Here is a 19,185-nt window from a genome sequence, read left to right on the forward strand (position 1 = left end):
CCTCAGCCTGAGGCCAAAGGGCAACTGTTCTGACCCCTCCCCCCAGGGTCCCGTGCCTCCCATGAGGCAGGTCCCTGCTTGGGGGTGGAGGCTGGGACAATCCTGCTTGGGCCCCAAGAAGGAAAGGAAGGCCATCAGCTGGGGTGGGGGTGGTCAGGATGGAGGACCCCAAGGGACAGGGGATGCCAAAGCGGGCAGGACACTGGGTTCTGTGCTTATTCTCAGAGATGACCCTTGCAGCCACCTACGTTTAGGGGATCGAGATCCCAGCTGGGTGGGGAAGGGCCCCGGGGGGAGGGAGGAAGGGGTGGCCCCCTACCAGGCTAGCTGCGGGGAGCAGCTCCCCGCTCCTGAGCGGCTAATGGCTCACGGCTACGGGATTCCAGGAGCTGTAGCCTGGGCTACATGGGGCTCCCTGCTGCACACTGGCCCTCACCGGAGCTCCCTTCATCCCATCTTTGGCCTTCTGCCTCTGTTATTCATCTGTGCCCTGTCCTCTTGACCTCTGCTCCTCCCCTCGACAACTAAGGTCACTTATCTAGCCCGGATGACTGGTTGGCAGGGGAAGGGGGTGGCCTGGGCCGGCATCCTCCGGATAGACCTCCTTCTCCTCCTGGACCCAGACCCCCTCCATCTTTGGCAGGACAGAGTCCCGCCCAGACCCCGCGGATGGGCAAAACAGGGGTGATGGGTCATTGAGGGAGGGGATAGAGGATTCCAGAGTATTAGGGATTCCAGAAGAGGCTGGAGGAAATTGCGGATGGGATCACCACCTGAGGTTCCTCAGGCTGGGAAGGGCAGAAGCTGTGATTTGGGGTCCTGCACACAACAGGGGGCAACTGAGGCAGAAACAGCAAGGCTGCCCCAGCTAAACAGTGCTGGCCCCTGCAGGTGTCCCTGGGGGTGGGCGGATTGGAAGGGAAGGAACAGAAGACGGCCACAAAGATTCGCAGGGGCTTGACCCCATTACCGTCTTCCTGTTTAGGAGGGAGAAGTTGGGGGAAGACACTCAGGTGGTTTCCCCTCCCCTTCCCAAGAGGCTGGGAGAACCTGCCTGGGCAGCATCTTGAAAGGGGGAATTGTCTTCCCAACGACTCAGCCCAGAGTGTGTGTGTGTGTGCGTGCGTGTGTGTACCCGTGGGGGGTCCACATCCCTCACTCCAGCTCCCTGCCCCTCCCCCACAGCCCATGCAGACTCTTCCCCCCATTGCCTCTAAACCAACCCCAGCTGTCAACATCTGGCCCACATCTGTCTCCATCTGAGTGGACCCTCACCCCAGCCGATGCCCCCCCTTCCCAGTCATGGGGCCGCAGGCCTTCCCGGCCTCCCCTGGCCCCCTACCAGGGCTGGGGAACCAGGACAGGGGAGGGAGGGGGCAGCCCCACCCCGGAGGTGCCCCAGGCTCTTGGCAGAGCCATCTGGAGCCGTTAGAAGCAGCTGCCAATGACTCATCTCCCACTGCCCCCACCCCACCACCTCAAACACACCCTGGGACCGGGAACTAAGCCCACAGCCCCACTAAGCCCACAGCCCCCCACAGCCGTCTCCAGACCTCCGCCCCCTCCTCCCTACCCAGTATCCGCAGAAACCTAGTCCATCCCCCACTCCCAATCACCCCCAGGACTGCAACACTTCCCATTTTCTTTTATTTATACAAAAAAAAATTGTTTTAAATATAATTTAAGAACCCCTCCAAGCACCGGTGTCTGTCTCTGGTTTCCACCACCACCTCACCCCCCCCACACCCCCTCATGGACACAGCTTGGGGCTACTTGGGGGCAGGAAAGTGTCTGGGAGTTGTGGTGGGACCAAGGCACTGTTCCGGAAACAGACACGACGATGAGTCCCTGTTTCACCCGGGGCGAAGGAGGCAATAATGAAACAGCCCCCCCCAACACAAAGTTATGACGAGGACAGTAGAAAAACAAAACAAGAAACAACGACAAAAAGGGGGGGGAATAAGACCAAAACAAAAAATAAAACTCAAAAACCTTCAATATGAAGGCAGCAGATGGGGGAGGGGCATTTACAAGGGAAAATCGAGTTCGGGAAGACAGCAGCAAGGTCAGGGACATCCAGGTCCAATGATTCTGTCACTGGGCCACGACGCCCCTTCCCGCCTCCCGCCACAACCGGCGGGCCCGCTCCACTCCCGAGCTCACAGGCTAGTCACCCTCTTCTCTTTGGTCTGCAGGGCAGTGCATTGGCCCTTCGAGGTGAGGAGGGGCATGTGGGGCCCTAACTAGGGATCGGAGGGAGGCTGTGGGAATAGGGCCCAACCACCCCTGGGAAGCTGGCAGATGACAGGCGCTTCCTTTCCCTCTGGTCACACCCAATCCTGAGGGAAGGGCTTCCCGCCCAGGTGGCATGTGACGATTTCTACACTCCAATGGCAGAATCCTCAAATCCCGTCTCTTCAAATTGCCAGCTCCCCACCCCCATGGGTTCAAAGTGCAATCCAGCGGGGCCCAGGTATGGCGGCCTCTTGGGTCCCCATCCGACTCTGCCCCTGAAGAATGGGATCTGCGTCCCCAGCCGGGAGTTCCTGCTGCTCCAGAGCCTTCGGGCCAGACAGGCAGGTGTAGGTCAGTACTGGGGGGCTGGTGCTCCCGACCCGCCTGGGGCTCCAGGCTTGGCCTGGGACTTCATGTGCTGGACACTGGCCAGGATTTTCTTCTGGTGTCCCGCCAGAGTGACTCCAATTCGGAGCAGATCCCTGGGGAAGAAGGGAGAGCCAGGTAAGGCCACGGGGCTCCCGGGGAAGCTCAGCTCCAGACACCACGCCCCACCTCCGGACTGTCAGCCAATCAGGAAGGCTGGCAGGGGGAGAGCCACACGTCAATAGTTGCCAACAGTTGCGGGCAGTTTCCAGAGGCTTTGGGAGCAAGCGGGCTGCAGTAGAGGGTGGAGCAGGGCTGGCCAGAGATGGGAGGTGGGGGGCTGCAGCTTGGGGCCCCAGCAAGGATTAGGAAAAGGCAGAGAATCAGGGAGGGGGAGGAATGGAAGAGAGAAATGCACACAAAATGAGGTTGGGGGAAGGGGCTGCACTGATCGCTCTAGAGGAGAAAAGAAAAGTCAGAAGGAAGAGGCCTGAGAGAGGAAGAGCGGGTGGGGAGGAAGGGGCGGGGTGGGGTGAAAAACGAGCTGCCCCCCCTTCACCCGCCCCCATCCTGAGGCCTGGAGCCTGAGATAAGGGAAAACAGCAGAGGTGGGAAATGGAGAGCAGGGACCTGTGTCAGGGCGTCGCTGGAACAAGTCAGGGAGCAGGGAGGCCCATGACCTGCCTGCCGGGAGACTGCCTCCCGCCCTCTGGTTCCAGATTTCTCTTCCTTCCATGTGTTAGTCAAACCTGGGCTGCGAAGAGAGCCTGGGAGGGAAAACGGGCAGGCAGAAAGGTGGAGAACCAGAGAGGCCAACTAGGGGAACAGAGTGTTCGGGAGGCGTTGGAACCATAAAACCATTTAACATTAAAGCTGGAAATGATCTCTCAAACCCAGTCCAACCTTCTCCTTTTATGGGTGGGAAAGCAGCCAGAGTTGACACATTATTAATGTGAGAGCAGGGTCTGGAATGGATACCCATGGCAGGACAGGAGCAAGACGGCCCAGGGCTGAGGTGGCACAAAGGGGTGAGGTGGTCACTGCTGGCCTGGAAGATTCCCTGGGCTCTCAGTCCCCAGAGCTGCTACTTTGGGGGTGCTCTAGATAACAGCGTTGGCACTAGGAGTTGCCCCCAAAGGTTCCTGCTGAACCGGCGGGCCTGACTCTGGTCCCCAGGTGCCCCTGACACTGCTTGGCTCTCAACCGCCACCTCCAGCTCCTGCCACAACTTACTCTGCAGAGATCTGGCTGACCAGTTCGAAGGAGCCAAAGCCAGCAGCTGCGAAACTTTCTTCGTATCGTCCCATCTTGATGGCTCGAAGCCACTCGCCCACTGAGCCAAAAGCTGAGTAGTGAGGCTGCCGCTGATCCAGAAGTGGGTGTGAGGCCCTGGAAGGCAAGGATGGGGAGGGGCGCACTGAGTTCCGGGGCTACGTTGGGGCGGGGGGGGCTTTTGAGCCCAGCCTTGGGGCAGCGGACGGGGACAATGGACAATCCCACATACCACCAGAGGGCCGGATATTTCTGAGGGGGAAGGGGGGGGTTGACAGGTGGTGGCAGAGTGCGGGAAGGAGGCCCACCCTCTGGGGTCCTCACCCGCCGTTCTCCCTGGCCACGATTTTGAGACTGGCCGGGTTCCGGATCATCTTGTCGAGGGCACTGACCACCTGGGGGAAGCGGGGCCGTGCATTCCGGTCCTTCTGCCAACAGTCCAGCATGAGCTGGTGCAGGGAAGTGGGGCAGTCTGGGGGCGGGGGCAGCCGGTAGTCCTGTTCAATGGCATTGATCACCTGGAATGACAGAAGCACTGGGTGAGGATCTCCCGGGAGAACAAGGATGCCAAAGGACCCCCAGAAGATGGGGACGTAGCAGATGCTGGGAGAGGTGCCATGGGCCCCGAGAACGGCAGATCCGGGGTCCTCCTGGCCGGGGCCGAAGCTGGCTGTGGCCTGATGCCCACTGGCTCCTGGGCCACGATCTACATGAGTAACTTCCCCACCCTGCCCTCCTTCTCCGTGTCCTTCTGTGACCAGACCTGCTATATCGAAGTCTTGGATACAAAGATCAACTCTACTTTGTGCTGCCCTCAAGGACCCAACAGTGACGAGCTCTCTGGGGACCCCACTCCCACCCCATCTCCCCAGTGAGAGAACATTCCAGGAAAGCTTGGTAGGACCACGGGACACTTACATCCTGATTGCTCATGTCCCAGTATGGCCGCTCCCCAAATGACATGACCTCCCACATCACAATTCCATAGCTCCAGGCGTCACTAGCAGATGTGAACTTCCGGAAGGCAATGGCCTCAGGGGCTGTCCATCGGATGGGAATCTTTCCACCCTAAAGGTGGGAGAGGAAAAGGTGAGCTGAGAGACTCACAGGGCCCAGGCATTCTGCCCCCACCCCCCCGCCTTTGCCTTTCCCCCAGAATTCCTTTCTTTCTGGGACTCAGACACACAGCTCCTCAACTCTGTTCTTTTCCTGGACACTGGAAGTCCGGTTCCCTGAGCTGACTGCCCCCTCGACGGTCTGCGCATACATCCAGTCCCTTAATCGGAATGTCAATCCCTCCACCTTCCAGCTTTCTCACCTTCCCTCCCCACCTGGCCCTAAGAACCGAGTTCAGCCGTGGGTCCTCTGGCCTCACCAGAGAGCTCGTGTAGGTGGGATCAGAAGAGTTCTCCTCCAGGAACCGGGAAAGCCCGAAGTCGGACACCTTGCAGACAAGGTTGCTGTTGACCAGGATGTTGCGGGCGGCCAGGTCTCGGTGCACGTAGCTCATCTCGGCAAGGTACCGCATGCCCGAGGCAATGCCCCGCAGCATGCCCACCAGCTGGATGACGGTGAACTGCCCATCGTTCAGCTGGAGATCGAACAAGGAGAGGGCGGTTAGGCCAGCTCACCCGCCCTGCCCCCCGCCTTCTGCACTCTGAACGGGATCTGCCACTCGAACACCCATCTCACGCTCCCGTGCGGGGCAGGCTGACCTCCCAGGTAAGCCCTCTTCCTTTCTCTTACCCTAAGCTCTCAGCGCTCTCAGCGCACTAACCTGACACGACGCTTATAAGGAGGGGCGCCTGGGTGGCTCAGTCAGTTAGGGGTCTGACTCTTGATTTTGGCTCAGGTGATGAGCTCAGGGTCGTGAGATCGAGCCCCGCAACGGACTCCACGCTCAGCACAGTGTCTGCTTGAGGATTCTCTCTCCTTCTGCCTTTTCGCCCCCCCACCACCATCGCCTGTTCTCGCTCTCTCTCAAATAAATAAATCTTAATAAAAAAGGTTGTAAGGAGATTAACATTTTCTTCTATTTAGTCTAGTACAGAGCTTTATGTCCAGCAGATACTCAACAAATGCTTTTGATCTAATATATTCATTTCATGGGACAGCAACAGAGTTCTGACGGTCGGAGTGTGCTCGGGGCTACCTATCTACAGGTGCGGACGTGCTGTGCTCATCTCGAGCAATCTTGCTCAGCCCTCTTGCACCAGCTGTGTGTAGCTTGCAAGAGAACAGTGAAAAACTGGGTGTGATCGATGACCACAGCCCCCAAACCACGACCTAAAGCTTGACCTTGACCTTGACCGAGTCTGCGCTCACCAGATAAGCTAGCCAGTGGCAGTGAAAGAATCCCATACTCCGGGTTCAGCAAGCATGCAGGGGCCCCTTGGCGGCCAAGCAGGGCCTGGGACAGAGTCCAAAACCTGAATTCTGAATCCACCCTCCATGCCTAGGGTACTAGGTCTTGAATCTCAGCTTGGGACAACACCGCTGGCCAGATGGTCAGGGCAGACCCTGGAGTCTGATTCCCCTCTCCTTCACCTGCCACTTACAATCCACCAGCAGGTTCAGCCTCCAGAATATGCCCCGAATCCAGTCACTTCTCCCTACCTGGCTACAATCCTAACACCCCAAAGGACTGCAAGTCTCCCCACTGGCTCCTGCTCCCCAGCACCACCAAAGGGAGCTCCTAAAATCACCCCTCTCCAGCTGAAATCCCTCCAAAGGATTCCCCTCGAACTTCTTCTTTTTTTTTTTTTTTAAAGATTTTATTTATTTATTCGACAGAGATAGAGACAGCCAGCGAGAGAGGGAACACAAGCAGGGGGAGTGGGAGAGGAAGAAGCAGGCTCACAGCAGAGGAGCCTGATGTGGGGCTCAATCCCAGAACGCCGGGATCACGCCCTGAGCCGGAGGCAGACGCTTAACCGCTGTGCCACCCAGGCGCCCCTCCCCTCGAACTTCTAATCAAACCCAAATTCCTTACTAAGGCCACAAGGCTCACGTGGTCTGCCCACCACATACATTGAGATCTACCACTGCTCCTCTGCTCGGGCCAGTTTCCCCGGCCTTTCTGCCTTTTTTGTTTTTAAAGATTATTTATTTATGAGAGAAAGAGAGAGAGCCCCAGGGGAGGGGCAGAGGCAGAAGCAGACTCCCCGCTGAGCAGAGAGCCCGACACGGGGCTCAATCCCAGGACCCTGGCATCACAACCTGAGCTGGAAGCAGATGCTTAACTGACCGAGCCTGACCCAGGCACCCCTGACCTTTCTGCTTCTTGAACATGCAGGGTTCCTGCCTGCTCTGGTTCCCCTAATGTGCTTCTTGGCCATCTGCTCGTGGTTGGCTTTCTCATCCACCCAAAAGTCATGTCTTCTAAAAGAAATCCCCTTCCCCTCCCGGCAACCGGACCTTTGTCTGGTACCGACGGAACAGACCCTTGTGTCAACGGTGGAGGGTCTGGCTGTCATCACACTGCCCTGGGGCCTGCCTTGGCATCTCTCCTGCTGACAGCCAGGTAGCCTGTCTCTGGATGGGGTGCCGTGTGAGGTACACAGCACCCCCGGTGTAGGCTGGCCGTGGATATTTAATTTTGGACTTATCAAAACCTAAGATATATCGGGGCGCCTGGGTGGCACAGCGGTTGAGCATCTGCCTTCGGCTCAGGGCATGATCCCGGCGTTGCGGGATCGAGCCCCACGTCAGGCTCCTCTGCTGGGAGCCTGCTTCTTCCTCTCCCACTCCCCCTGCTTGTGTTCCCTCTCTCGCTGGCTGTCTCTATCTCTGTCAAATAAATAAATAAAGTCTTAAAAAACAAAAAACCTAAGATACATCTTCTCTTAACTAGAGAAATAAGCTAACTGTCCCCATAGGAAAGAGGCCTATAAATCCAGAAGGTGAGACACTCAAGGGGATAAGAGGCCCAACTTTTCATGATGTCAGGGTCACAACAAGGGACTGTCCCGGATGTCGAAGAGACTTAAAAAATATAACCTCTGGGTGCCGTGCTTGATCCTGAACTAGATCCTGGCTTGGAGAAACCAGGAGGAAGAGACATGTGGGGGGACAACCAGGGACACGTGAATCGTGACCGGGTACTGGACGATCCCACGGAAGTGCCCTAATTCTGTCAAATGCAATGTTGTTTTGCTCTTAGGAAAATGTTTTGATTTTTTAAAGAGGATGTACAGTAGTGTGCAGAGTGGAAAAATAAAGTAATACCCAGTAAAACCCGTTAAAGGGACAAAAATAAAATACGGTTTTTCCCAGCATCTCAAGCCACTTAACTAAACTGTTTGTTTTTTAAAAGCTTGTTTGTTTACTTGTCTCCTCCATGATTACGCTGTCAAGGGCGGAGACGTTCATGGCTTTATTCCCAGGGCCTAGGATGCCCAGATGGCGCTCAGGGAGTATTTGTCAAGAGGACGAACGACCACCCCTCCAAATCCTGGGTCTGCTGGCCCCACAGACGGGCCGTTTCCATCCGTGGCCACAGGAAAGGCCAGTCCTGGGAGCTGCAGCCGTCCCGGAGGGAGAACAAGGGGCACAGGGGGTGTGACGTGCACCCCGCCATCTGTCCTGGTTTGAGCTCTTTGGCCGTGCCGGGGGAGCGCAGGAGGCCACGGGAGGCCCGGGGGCAGGGGGCTCACCCGCAGGAAGGAGTCCAGGGCGCCGTTCTCCATGAACTCGGTGAGGATCATGACAGGTACGCTGTTGGTGACCACGCCCTCCAGGCGGATGATGTTGGGGTGCTCGAACTGGCCCATGATGGAGGCCTCACTCAGGAACTCCCGCCGCTGCCGCTCCGTGTAGCCCCCTTTCAGGGTCTTGATGGCCACACAGCTCTCTTTCTTCCCCGGGGCCTTGAGCCGCCCCCGGCACACCTCGCCAAACTCGCCTTCGGGAAGGACGCCAAGGGTCAGCCCTCCTCCGCCCGCTGTCTGGCCCTCCTTGCCCCTACTCCCCTGCACCCCCACCCTGGGTGCCCGTCTTTCCTCTCACCTGCGCCGATCACCTCCTCAATCTTGACGTAGGAGACATCGATCTCTTTCGCAAATTCCCTCACAGCCTCATTAGGGTCTTCGTAAGTGAAGGGGTCGATGTAGACCTTAGTACCTGAGGAACCACACGGGGTCCCGTTAACCAAGAGGCAGCCTCCCCTGTACTCCGAGGCCCGACTCGCCGCTCACTGTGCCTGCCCCAGCCCCATGTCCCTCAGCATAGGCCTACCCACCGTGCCCGATGAGATACTGTCCGTGCTTGTCCGAGTACTCGGCTTCCCTCCCGTTGCTCTGCTTCCTGTGGCCGAGGGGAAAGAAAAGGGAAACGCAATTACCCATCTCTGTTTCCAGAGGGACAGGACCGGGGGGAGGAGGAGAGGGGCTCAGAGAAGCTTCCGACAGAAAACAAGTATCCTGGGGCATCGAGGGAGGCTTGCCTGGAGCAAGAGGGGAGGTGGCCGTCTACACGGGCCTCCCCAGGGGCCTCCGGTTGCCCAGCACGCTCACCTGAGACAGAGAACAGCAATGACAATGACCACCAGGACCAGCACCACACCCACGACGGCCGTGCCTGCGATCAGGGCCAGCTGCTCCCGCCAGCTCTCGTTCTCTGGGGGAGAAAAACTGCGATCAGAAGCCCATGGGCCCCGGGGACCCCACCCCAGCCTCAAGGCATGAGCTGTGTTCCCCTGAGAACAGGCCCCCAGCGGTGTGGCAGGTGCGGGGAAGCACAGTGGTTTCCAAATTGCTTTCCTCCGGTGCGCTCCTCCGAAGTCCCTCCGGGCAAGGGAGTAAGTTTCCCAACCTCATTACAGCGAGAGCAGGTTTGATTTTGTTCGGTTATAAATCCTGGTAGCCAGAGAAAGCCCCCAGGGCTAAGAATGAAAAGGTCTGTAGCCAAAACGTGGAAATAACCCAGATGTCCGTCAACAGATGGAAGAATAAAACATACTATCGCTATTATTATAATTTAAAAAAAAGAAAAAGAAAACAAAAAACAAAAAAAACCACATACTATCGCTATACAAGGGAATATCAACACGGACACACCCCCCAACACGGATGAACCTTGCGAATGTTGTGCCGACGGAAGAAGCCAGTCACAAGAGGCCGTGTAACGTAGGACCCCATTTGTATGACTGCCCAGAACAGGCAAACCCACAGAGACAGAAGGTAAGGTAGTGTTTGCCGGGGGCTGGGGGGGATTGGAAGGGCATCTTTTTTTGGATGCTGAAATGTTCTAAAAGTAATCATGGTAATGGTTGCACAACTCTAGACACACTAAAAGCCACGGAACTGTACTCTGTTTAAAGGGTGAATTATATGGTATGTGAATCATGTCTCGGACAGTTAAAAGGTTTAGAAAGCCACTGGGCCCACAAGCATATTACAACGAACAGGTGTCCGGGCGCCTGGGTGACTCAGGGTTAATCGTCTGCCTTCGGCTCAGGTCATGATCCCAGGGTGCTGGGATTGAGCCCTGCATGGGGACTCCTGTTCAGCGAGGAGTCCGCTTCTCCCTCTCCCTCTGCTCCTCCCCGCTGCTCATGCTTGCACTCTAATGAATTTAAAAAAAAAAATCTTAAAAAAAAAAAAAAGAACAGGTGTCACCTCAGTTAATCTTTGGAGCCCTGGGAGAGAGGCCTCGTGATAGTTCCAATTTGGGAAGGAGAGATGGGGCTTAAGGGTCAGACTTTTGCTGAGAGTCACGCAGCTGGAAAGCCACTGGGCAGGTCTTCCCTCCCAGCTGTTGGTTTTGGTTTCTGTAGCTGATGCTCTCCTCACTAGACCAAAATACCTCGTGGTTGACAGAGAGGAGCACGGGAAATGTGACTTTAAGGGTCCTTCGAGGGCACAGGCAAGGTCTCCCGTGCAATGGAGGTCTCCCGTCACCCCTGCCCACGCCCTGCTCCCCAGGCTCACCGTCCAGCTGGGTCTGGCTGTGGTGCTCCTGGCCGAAGGGCCCGTAGCCAGCCTCGGAGCGTGCCCGCACCTGGACCAGGTAGCTGGCTCCCCGCTTCAGCCCCCGCAGCTCTGCCCAGTTTTCCGACGTCTTCAGGAACCGCACGCTGCTGGGGCCCTCTGTGCCCTGTCCAGGAGGAGGAAGGGGCTGGCCGTAAGCCAGGGGCCCTGGGTTTCCACTGCTCTTCCCTCCTCTCCCCCGACCCTGCGCCCCCATCACTTGCATCATGGTGCCACTATGTGGCAGGTGGGGCCTCTGTGCTCATTTACGTATGCACTGTGCTCTGTGTTTGGCTTTCGTTATTACAGCGTTTAACCCCTGCCGCATTTCTGTGGGGTCAGTACCATTTTTGTAACCGTTCTACATTGGGGATATTGAACTCAGAGAGGCCAAGGGGCTGGCCCAAGGTCACACAGCTAGTACTTGGCACAGCTGGACCTCAAACGCTTCTCAGGTGCCTATAATTCAGCCAGCTCCTAAAACATGTCCCACTGTCCCCCCAAACCCCTAAGGGTGCATGGGGTGCGTCCTGGTCTCACCTTCTCGTGGTACTTGACCTCGTAGTCCAGCACGGCCCCGCTGGGTGCCCGGGGAACAGCCCATGCCAGGCTCAAGCTGCTGGGTGATGACCGTGTCACCCGGATGTCAGACACGGGGGGCGGTACTGTGAGGGAAAGGACACGTTAGGGTTTTTGCACATGGCAGATCTGGCTCTTAACTTTCCCAGCTCTGCCTCTGCTGGCCACACGTGTCTCAGACCTCCAGCTGGTTCAAGAGCTCCCTCTGACCCTCTCTGCCCCGTCCTAAAGTCTGCACCTCTTTTCACTCCTCTGTCTACCACCCACCCTGCAAGTCCTGACCTTCCATGTTTCCCGGCGACCCCAGGGCCCCGCCACTGCCTTTTCCCCTTCAGGCCTTTAGGCTGTCCACCTCCCTCCCGGCCGGCCACGGGCTCCCCGTCTCACCCTCACGGTCAGTGGTGACATTCACAGCCTCAAACGGGACGGGCCCGGTGGCTAAGGACGACACCCCGTTCAAGGCGGTGACCTCGAAGGTATAGGTGAAATCTGGACGCAGCCCGCGAACTGCTACCCAGGGCTCCACAAGGTCCCGGGGGCCAGGGTCGAAGGTCAGGTCTCCTCCGCAGGGTGTGCAGGACCCCCCGGGGCGGCACTCCCTGCAGCGCAGCGCGTACGTGAGATCCTCTCGGCCCCCAGACTCGAGGGGGGCACTCCACTCCAGGCGCAGGGAAGAGCCGTTCAGACGGGGAACCACACTTCTTGGAGCAGAGGGTGGCGCTGCGGGACACGAGGGAGTCAGAGGCTGACCCGATCCTCAAGGAGGGACAGCGGGGCACCCAGGCAGCCTCAGACTTCTTGTCCTGGCTGGGCACCAGCAGGCCAGGGCCAAGAGGAGGAAGGCCGGGGAGGCTGGGGGCTGCGGTGGGTGACCCCCTGCCACCCCAGGGGTCACCGATCACTTACCAGTACAGGGTGCACCCCGGAAGTCCGTCCGGGCCCGGAAGTACCCGTTGCGGCACTGGCAGACGGGTGAGCCAATGGTGCTGGAGTGGCTGTTGGCTGGGCACGGCTGGCAGGCCCCCTCGCCAGACAAGGGCTTGAAGGTGCCTTGGGCGCAGGCTGAAGAAGAGACCCGTTCACCAAGAACATGAATCAAAAACTGCTCTCGAGCAGCTGCTCTCAAGGTCGCGTGGAGCGCAAAGTGGGGAGCAGGGAGGAAGAGCTCAGAAACCGAACGTCTAAGAGGAGGAGGAGACCCTCCCTTCAGATCAGGGATTCTAAGCTTCGTTAACTTCAACACCCCCCACACCCCACCAAACACCTGTGGTGGTCTGATCAAACCCACAGACCCCTGCTCACAAGTATGTTTTTATTTTTATTATTATTTTTTTAAAGATTTTATTTATTTATTCGACAGAGATAGAGACAGCCAGCGAGAGAGGGAACACAAGCAGGGTGAGTGGGAGAGGAAGAAGCAGGCTCATAGCAGAGGAGCCTGATGTGGGGCTCGATCCCATAACGCCGGGATCACGCCCTGAGCCGAAGGCAGACGCTTAACCGCTGTGCCACCCAGGCGCCCCACAAGTATGTTTTTAAATGCACATCATGGGGGCGCCTGGGGGGCTCAGTCGGTGGAGCATCTGCCTTCGGCTCAGGTCATGACCTCAGGGTCCCAGGATCAAGCCCCGGGTCGGGGTCTGCTGAGCGGGGAGTCTGCCTCTCCCTCTCCCTCTGCCCCTCCCCCTGCTCCTGCATACTGTCTCTCTCATATAAATAAATAAAATATTAAAAATAAATAAATAAACGCACACCACAAAACACACAGGATCACAAAGGAAACCAAGTGAATTGAAATACAATGATCAAAACATGAAAAAAGCAAGTTTGTGCCACAGAAACGTGTGTTTCTTTATTCACAAGACAGAGGGGCAGGTCTAATGGCCCCTGGAATACTGAGGATGTGATGGGCAAAAAAGAGCATTTCGACATTCTTGCATCATCTGGAACAGGCTGGGAAAACAGCCATGATTTGAAGGACATGCAAGTCTCAGGTCCTGCTGTGACCGCTGGGCTCTGTCACTGTCATTCCACATGGAAGGCCCAATTTCAGGTGGAGACGAGTGACAGTAAGGTCATTTTTTCTCTCTACAGAAGTTCACAGACCCTTTATGTTCTAGCTACAAAACCCGGGTTTTGAACGCCCGTTCCGGAGAAACAGCTGAGGGAGAATTCAGTATCAGGGAGTCAGAGAAAACCCATAATGAGCAGGAAATAGAGACCATGATGCCTTTGTCTTCAGAGCCCAACGAGCCCCGCCCCCCATCCTGAGGACAGCCCTGCACCCCTCGTCCAGAAAGGTGTTAGACACAGTTAGGAGAAAGAGGGTGCAAAAGCTCGGACCTATGCTGGGGGCTCTGAAAACAGGCCCTCTGAGTGCCCCTGAGAACCAAGAATGTTCAAAATGGAAACATAAGTGGGTGCAAGAGTGGGGCATAGGACCCTCCCTGCGTGGATGGGCAAGCTTTCTGGAAGAGATGCCAGCCCTCACCTCGGCACCGGGTGTTCCCCTCGGCGGCCTCGAACCCTGGAGCACAGCTGCACCCCGTGACCGGCTGCTCGGCCCACTGGCCATCCTCCCGGCAGTAGAGGCTGGGGCTGGGGCCGGGGGTAGGGACGGCGTCAGCCACACAGCTCCCTGCCACGGGCACCACGAGCTCCCGAGGCACGGTCTCCGGGAAATGCGTGAGGTTCACGGTCAGCTGGGCGCATTTCTTGTAGAAGAGATGCAGGGAAAGCAGGGCCATGCAGGCACCCTGGTCCTGGAAGGCCAGGTAGAAGCCAGCCTTGGTGAGCGGGCCCAGACGCAGTGTCTTGACGTTCACCTTGCCCGTTGCCTCGGCCCCAGGGCGCTTCCGGGTCAAGTGCTCGGCGGCCACTGTGTCCACCTGCCAGGTGAGGGAAGAGACTCGTCGCCGCGGTCCTCCACTCCCCAAGGACCGGGTAGATGAACTACTTTCTTCTTCCCAGCTCACCCTCTCCCTGACCGCCTCAGCTCCTGTTCCAGAGCCTTCTCTCTACCTTCCCCAGCGTGCACTTTCCTGCAGGCCCCAAGACCACACTTTAACGCTTGCTGAGCTCCTATTATGCATCGAGCCTCTGTCCCGTACCCCCTTTCTGTTCATTCACTCATCCTACAGACATTTATCAACACCTACTCTGTGCCAGGCCCTGGACTGGGAGCCAAGGGAACCGCAGTGAAGGAAACAGATATGATAAAAGCATGATGAGACTTATGACAGGTGAGACCCCAGGGCGGGCACCGCAGCCGAGGCGTCCCAGGGGAGTTGAAGCTCCCGAGATAAGTGGGAGTTGGGTAGCAGACCCAGAGAGAGGGCATTCTGGGGTGAGGCATCAGCTGACACAAAGGAGGGGTCTCTGAAGGGCAAGGTGGACTCAGATCGGAGAATGTGGGATGTGGCAGAGGGCGGTCCAGATGACCGCCCCCAGGGGCCAGTACATAGCAGACCACCTTCTTCCCTCCCCGGACCCGAGCCTCCTGCTTCCAGGCCCCAGTGCCCCCGCCCAGGGCCCTGGAAGCTCGTCCACTGCTCCTTAGCCATGCCGGCCGGCCGGCGTCGGAGCCACAGGCACCCGGGTACCTTGATGTAGGGGTTCTCCATCCAGGCTGGCGTGAAGGCTGTGGCCGTGTCAGCATCGCTCTCGAAGTAGAAGACGGTGAAGGTCTCCTTGCAAGAGCGCCCAGCCCGCGACAGCGAGAGGCACTCGAGCATGGTGAAGCGAAGCGTGGCGTACACGTGGACGGCTCCTCGGCGCGGGACCCAGCCAGTGCGCAGCCAGTGGGCCAGGCCTGGCGCGCGCTGCACGTCGCACACCTCGTAGGTCCGGACGCTGTGCTGCTCCTCGTCCAGGCCGCTCAGCTCCTCCCACTATGGGGAGAAGGGGGTTAGCTTGGGGGTGACGGTCGGTGGGAGGATGTCTGTCGTATAGCAAGGAGGGGCTGGAGGGAGGCGACCTCTGAGAGCAAGGGCTCGGAGGACATGTGCCCCAGCTGCTGGGATGTGGGGGGCTGGGGGTGTGCCCAGCAGGCCAGCACAGGCACACCCTTGTCCCTCTTCCTTGGGGGTCCCTCCAAGCCCTGGCTCCCGCCCAGCTCTTACCTGCCCCTCCACCTGAGGGAACGTGACCCACTTTAGATCGGCAGTTTCCAGTTTTGTGTTCAATAGGGTCTCTAAGACAGACAGACAGACAGACAGACAATCAGCACTGGGAGAGACACTAGGAGGACCAGATCCCTGGGAACTGACGGAGGCAGGTGGGTCCTCTTAGCTCCAAGCTGGTGGGTGGAACTGGGGCCAACTGAGAGGAAAGATGAAGAGGGGGGCAAGCCCTGCCCTCTGCTGCCCCCTTTCTTGCTGTTTCTGAGTGCCAACTCCACCCCTCACAGCTGGCAGCCACCGGGCTGCCCCTCGGGACTCCCAGATCTCGGCCTCTGAGAACCGCTGTGCCCTGAGGAGAGGGGAAGAAGGCCAAACAGCTCAGGCAGGGTTAAACTAGAGCCCTGACCTGGCCTGACCGGAGGAGGGAGGAGGGCAAAGAAGCGCAGGCACTGGGATACCTCTCCTTCCTGGTCCTGCCTCCCTGCCACTTTATGGTCCAGCCCCAAATCCAAAGCCGATGCTTCCCTCTCCCCAACTCCACTCCCCTCTGCCAGGCCCACACCCCCTTTTCAGACCAAACCCTCCCGTCCTTCAGATCCTTGAGGGTGGTACTCAGCTCCTGAAGCCCAGTCCTGCCGCCCGCGCCCCCTGCCCCCACCCCAAGAGCTCTCCCTGCTGTCAGAGGAGGAAGTGCTGGAGGCCAGGACGCTTGGGTTCCCGCCCTGGCCCCTGCCTGCAGAGGCCTCACATCTGGATTTGGTTACTGGAAGGAAAAGGGGAGGAGATTTTTAGGGGTGTGTGTATGGAGGGGTGGACACACCTGGCTCTGCTCTGGTCTCAGGGGAGGGGCGTCGAGGGAGGGGTGGGACTCTGGCGGAAGGGGGGGATTAGGAGAAACATCACAGCCCCTGGCAGTGGAGGGTGGAGGGAGCGTAGGGGAATCCCCCGGGGAGGGCAGGGCCATGTGGGGGGCCCCCAGGAGAGCCAGCAGCACACCTGGGACCAGGTTCCCCCAGCCTCCCTCCCCTCTCCCGCTCCTGCTCCGTGGGGGCTGCAGGAGAGAAGGGAAGGAAAGGTGGGTGGGTGGGGCAGCCTCCTCCCAGGGACCAAGTGATGTCCACCCGCGGGCAAGGGGTCAGGCGGGACCCCAGCCAGGCCCAGGTGAGGCCTGGGCCCCCGGGGGTGGCGGGAGCCAGCCCGGCAAGCTGGGGACAGGATGCCCGGGTTCTGGGAAGGGGGTGGATAGAGGCTGCCGTCTCCACCCTCCATTGTTCCAGCCTGGATAGTGTTTTCCTGTCTCCAATTTACACACTGTCTGTTTCAGGGCTGTCCTCCACCCGCTCTGGAGCGACTCACTTTCTCTCCTCCTATCTCGGGCTCAGACAGCCTGCCTCGATCTGTCAGTTCTTCTGCCTCTCACCTCTCTCCCCAACCCTCTGTCCACCTCCCTTTCTGAATGTCTCCATCCCTCCTCCGTTTTCCACCTCCCACCTTTCACCTTCGTGGGGGCATGGGGCTGCGGGCAGGTTATTTAACGCCTCTTTAAGCCTCAGTTTCCCCATCCGTAAAATGGGGGCAAAAGTCCCTCCCACCGCAGGGCTGTTGGGAAGGTGAAAATGTAAAGCGCAGGTCTAGGGCTTGGAAAACACTTAGGTTAACAGCATAGAAGCACTCCCCCTTTCTCCTTCGCCTCTTCCCCTCCCTCTCACACTTGGCCCTGGGGGGGGACTCTCCCCACTTTGCCTGCCTTCCTCCCAGTTATTTCCCCTTCTGTCTCCAAGCCGGGCAAGGGTCTCCTCTCCCTATCCCCAGACCTTGATCCCCAGCCCAGAGCAGCACTGCCCAGCCTGGGGGAGAGGGGTTTCTAACTGCCTTTAATTCTTCCTCCTCAGTAACCACCCCCCCGACCCCCCCCCAGAGACCTCTTTGATTCCAGGCAGTGAAGGGGGGTGAAGGAGGCAGCTCATTGAAAGGAGATTAGGGCTGTAGGAGGAGGGTTTATAGGGCTCTCAGCTCCCCCACCAGGGGGGTGAGGGGAGGGAAGAGACTCATGGATGAAGAAACATTTGGGGGAAACACAGAAAAGTCAGGAATTCAGAGAGATGGGTAGTTAGTCTAAGTTCAGGTGCTACTGGGCCATGAAGGTCAGTTTCTGCTGGTCTGTAGGGTTGGAGAAAGGGACTCAGGCAAGACTAGTGCAAGGCTGGGGGTCTAGACAGCATTTAAAGGGCCGGGGTGCAGCCTGGGGAAACCAGGGAGGGGGGCCTCACTACTCCAGAAGCAGTGGCTTTGGGAGAGATCTGGGTGTTTGGACAGTGAGCGCAGAAGGTGGCCGTCCTACCAGAAGCCCCGGGAACTGCAGGATCAAGGTGTGAACGCTGAGGAATTGGGGGTGGGGGCAGTTTTCTGGCCTAGCACAAAGTTCTGCCTTGTCTGCAGTTGTTCCTTCAGAAACGTTTCCTCATGTTTGGCAGAAGTGGGAAGAGGGACAGAAACTTTGGGAAGATTGGAGTAGGGAGAAAGGGAAAGGCTGCCAAGGGCGTACCGAATCAGGGTTAAGAGTCTGGGAAGCTCGGGCAGGGGCACATCCCGGGACGGAGCTCCACTCCTTCTCTTTTCCAAACAAAAGAAAACTCCACTCCCCGCTGGGCCGCCTCCTCCCCGCCCCCCTCCCGGTCTAGCACTATTGGTCCGAAGTGTTCGGGGTTGGGGTGCCGGGCTAGGGGCAGAGAGGCCGGCCCCTTCACACGGAGGCCCAACTTTGGGGGCCCCGGGAGTGCCGGGGTGCCCCCTGGGAAACTCACCTTCTAAGGCGGCGGCGAGCGAAGCCCAGCAAAGCAGAGCCCGTAGTTCCATGGCGCCGCCTCTTTCGGATTGGATCCGATCCGAGTTTGGGGGGCACTAGCCCCCCCAGGTCTGACCACCCCCCCGAGACGGCAGACGCCGACTCCCCGCGCGGGACTCTCGGTCGGGGCCCTTAGCGCAGGCCCATGCGGGCGCGCCCCGCACCGGCACCGGGCGGCGGCGCCCAGGTGTGGCCCCCGCGTCCCCGCCGCGCGCGCAGGCGGGCGGGGGGCGTCTTCGCCCCGGCTGCGCCGGGCGGGCGCAAAGCGAGACGTGGCTGGAGTCGGGGTCCCTCCGGGGCCTCGGGGTCCCGCCCCAGCTGGCTGGGGGTGGGCCGGCCGCTCGCGGTCTCCCCCCCTCCCTGGAGTGTAGCTGCTTGCGCCGCCGGGCCGAGAGCGCTCCGTGCCGGCCGGGAGGGGGGGAGCCGAGCGGGAACGGATCGGGAGGGAGGGAGACTGCGGCGCGGGGTCGGACCGGCCGGGGCTGGGCCGGGTTGGGAATGGGCCGGGCGGCGCCTGGCCGGGGAGGGAGGGGCGCGAGGGGGGCGGGGGAGCTCCCCCCTCCCCCAGCCCGGGCTCGGCACGGGGGCCGGGGCGCGCTGATTGGAGCGCGCGCTGCTGAATAATTCATGAGGGAAGCAGAGCGGGGCGCCGAGCGGAGCAGGTCGGGAAGTTGGGAGAAAGTTTGGAGAAGGGGGAGGGGCGGCGAGCGCGGAGCCCGGGGACCGCCCAGGCGTGCGCGGTGGCCGTGCGCCCTGACTGGGACCGCGCGTGTCGGGGCCGGGGCCCAGCGACCCCCGG

General features: G+C 59.0%; 1 protein-coding gene across 1 annotated transcript; it reads right to left on the reverse strand.

Annotated features, from left to right (window-relative positions):
* Window positions 1-2,026: 2,026 nt before the first annotated feature.
* EPHB4 (EPH receptor B4) lies at window positions 2,027-18,886 on the reverse strand. The gene is made up of 17 exons (XM_019808018.2): window positions 18,346-18,886; window positions 15,542-15,612; window positions 15,023-15,310; window positions 13,912-14,308; window positions 12,327-12,482; window positions 11,808-12,140; window positions 11,382-11,506; window positions 10,803-10,968; window positions 9,387-9,489; window positions 9,113-9,177; window positions 8,881-8,994; window positions 8,529-8,776; window positions 5,249-5,464; window positions 4,792-4,941; window positions 4,198-4,391; window positions 3,835-3,990; window positions 2,027-2,717 (listed from the first exon to the last, which is right to left on the reverse strand). The coding sequence occupies exons 1-17, from the start codon at window positions 18,395-18,397 to the stop codon at window positions 2,588-2,590; spliced, it is 2,964 nt and encodes a 987-aa protein (XP_019663577.1). The 5' UTR covers window positions 18,398-18,886; the 3' UTR covers window positions 2,027-2,587.
* Between the last annotated feature and the right edge of the window lie 299 nt (window positions 18,887-19,185).

This window comes from Ailuropoda melanoleuca, chromosome 10, assembly GCF_002007445.2.
Source record: "Ailuropoda melanoleuca isolate Jingjing chromosome 10, ASM200744v2, whole genome shotgun sequence".
NCBI lineage: Eukaryota > Metazoa > Chordata > Mammalia > Carnivora > Ursidae > Ailuropoda > Ailuropoda melanoleuca.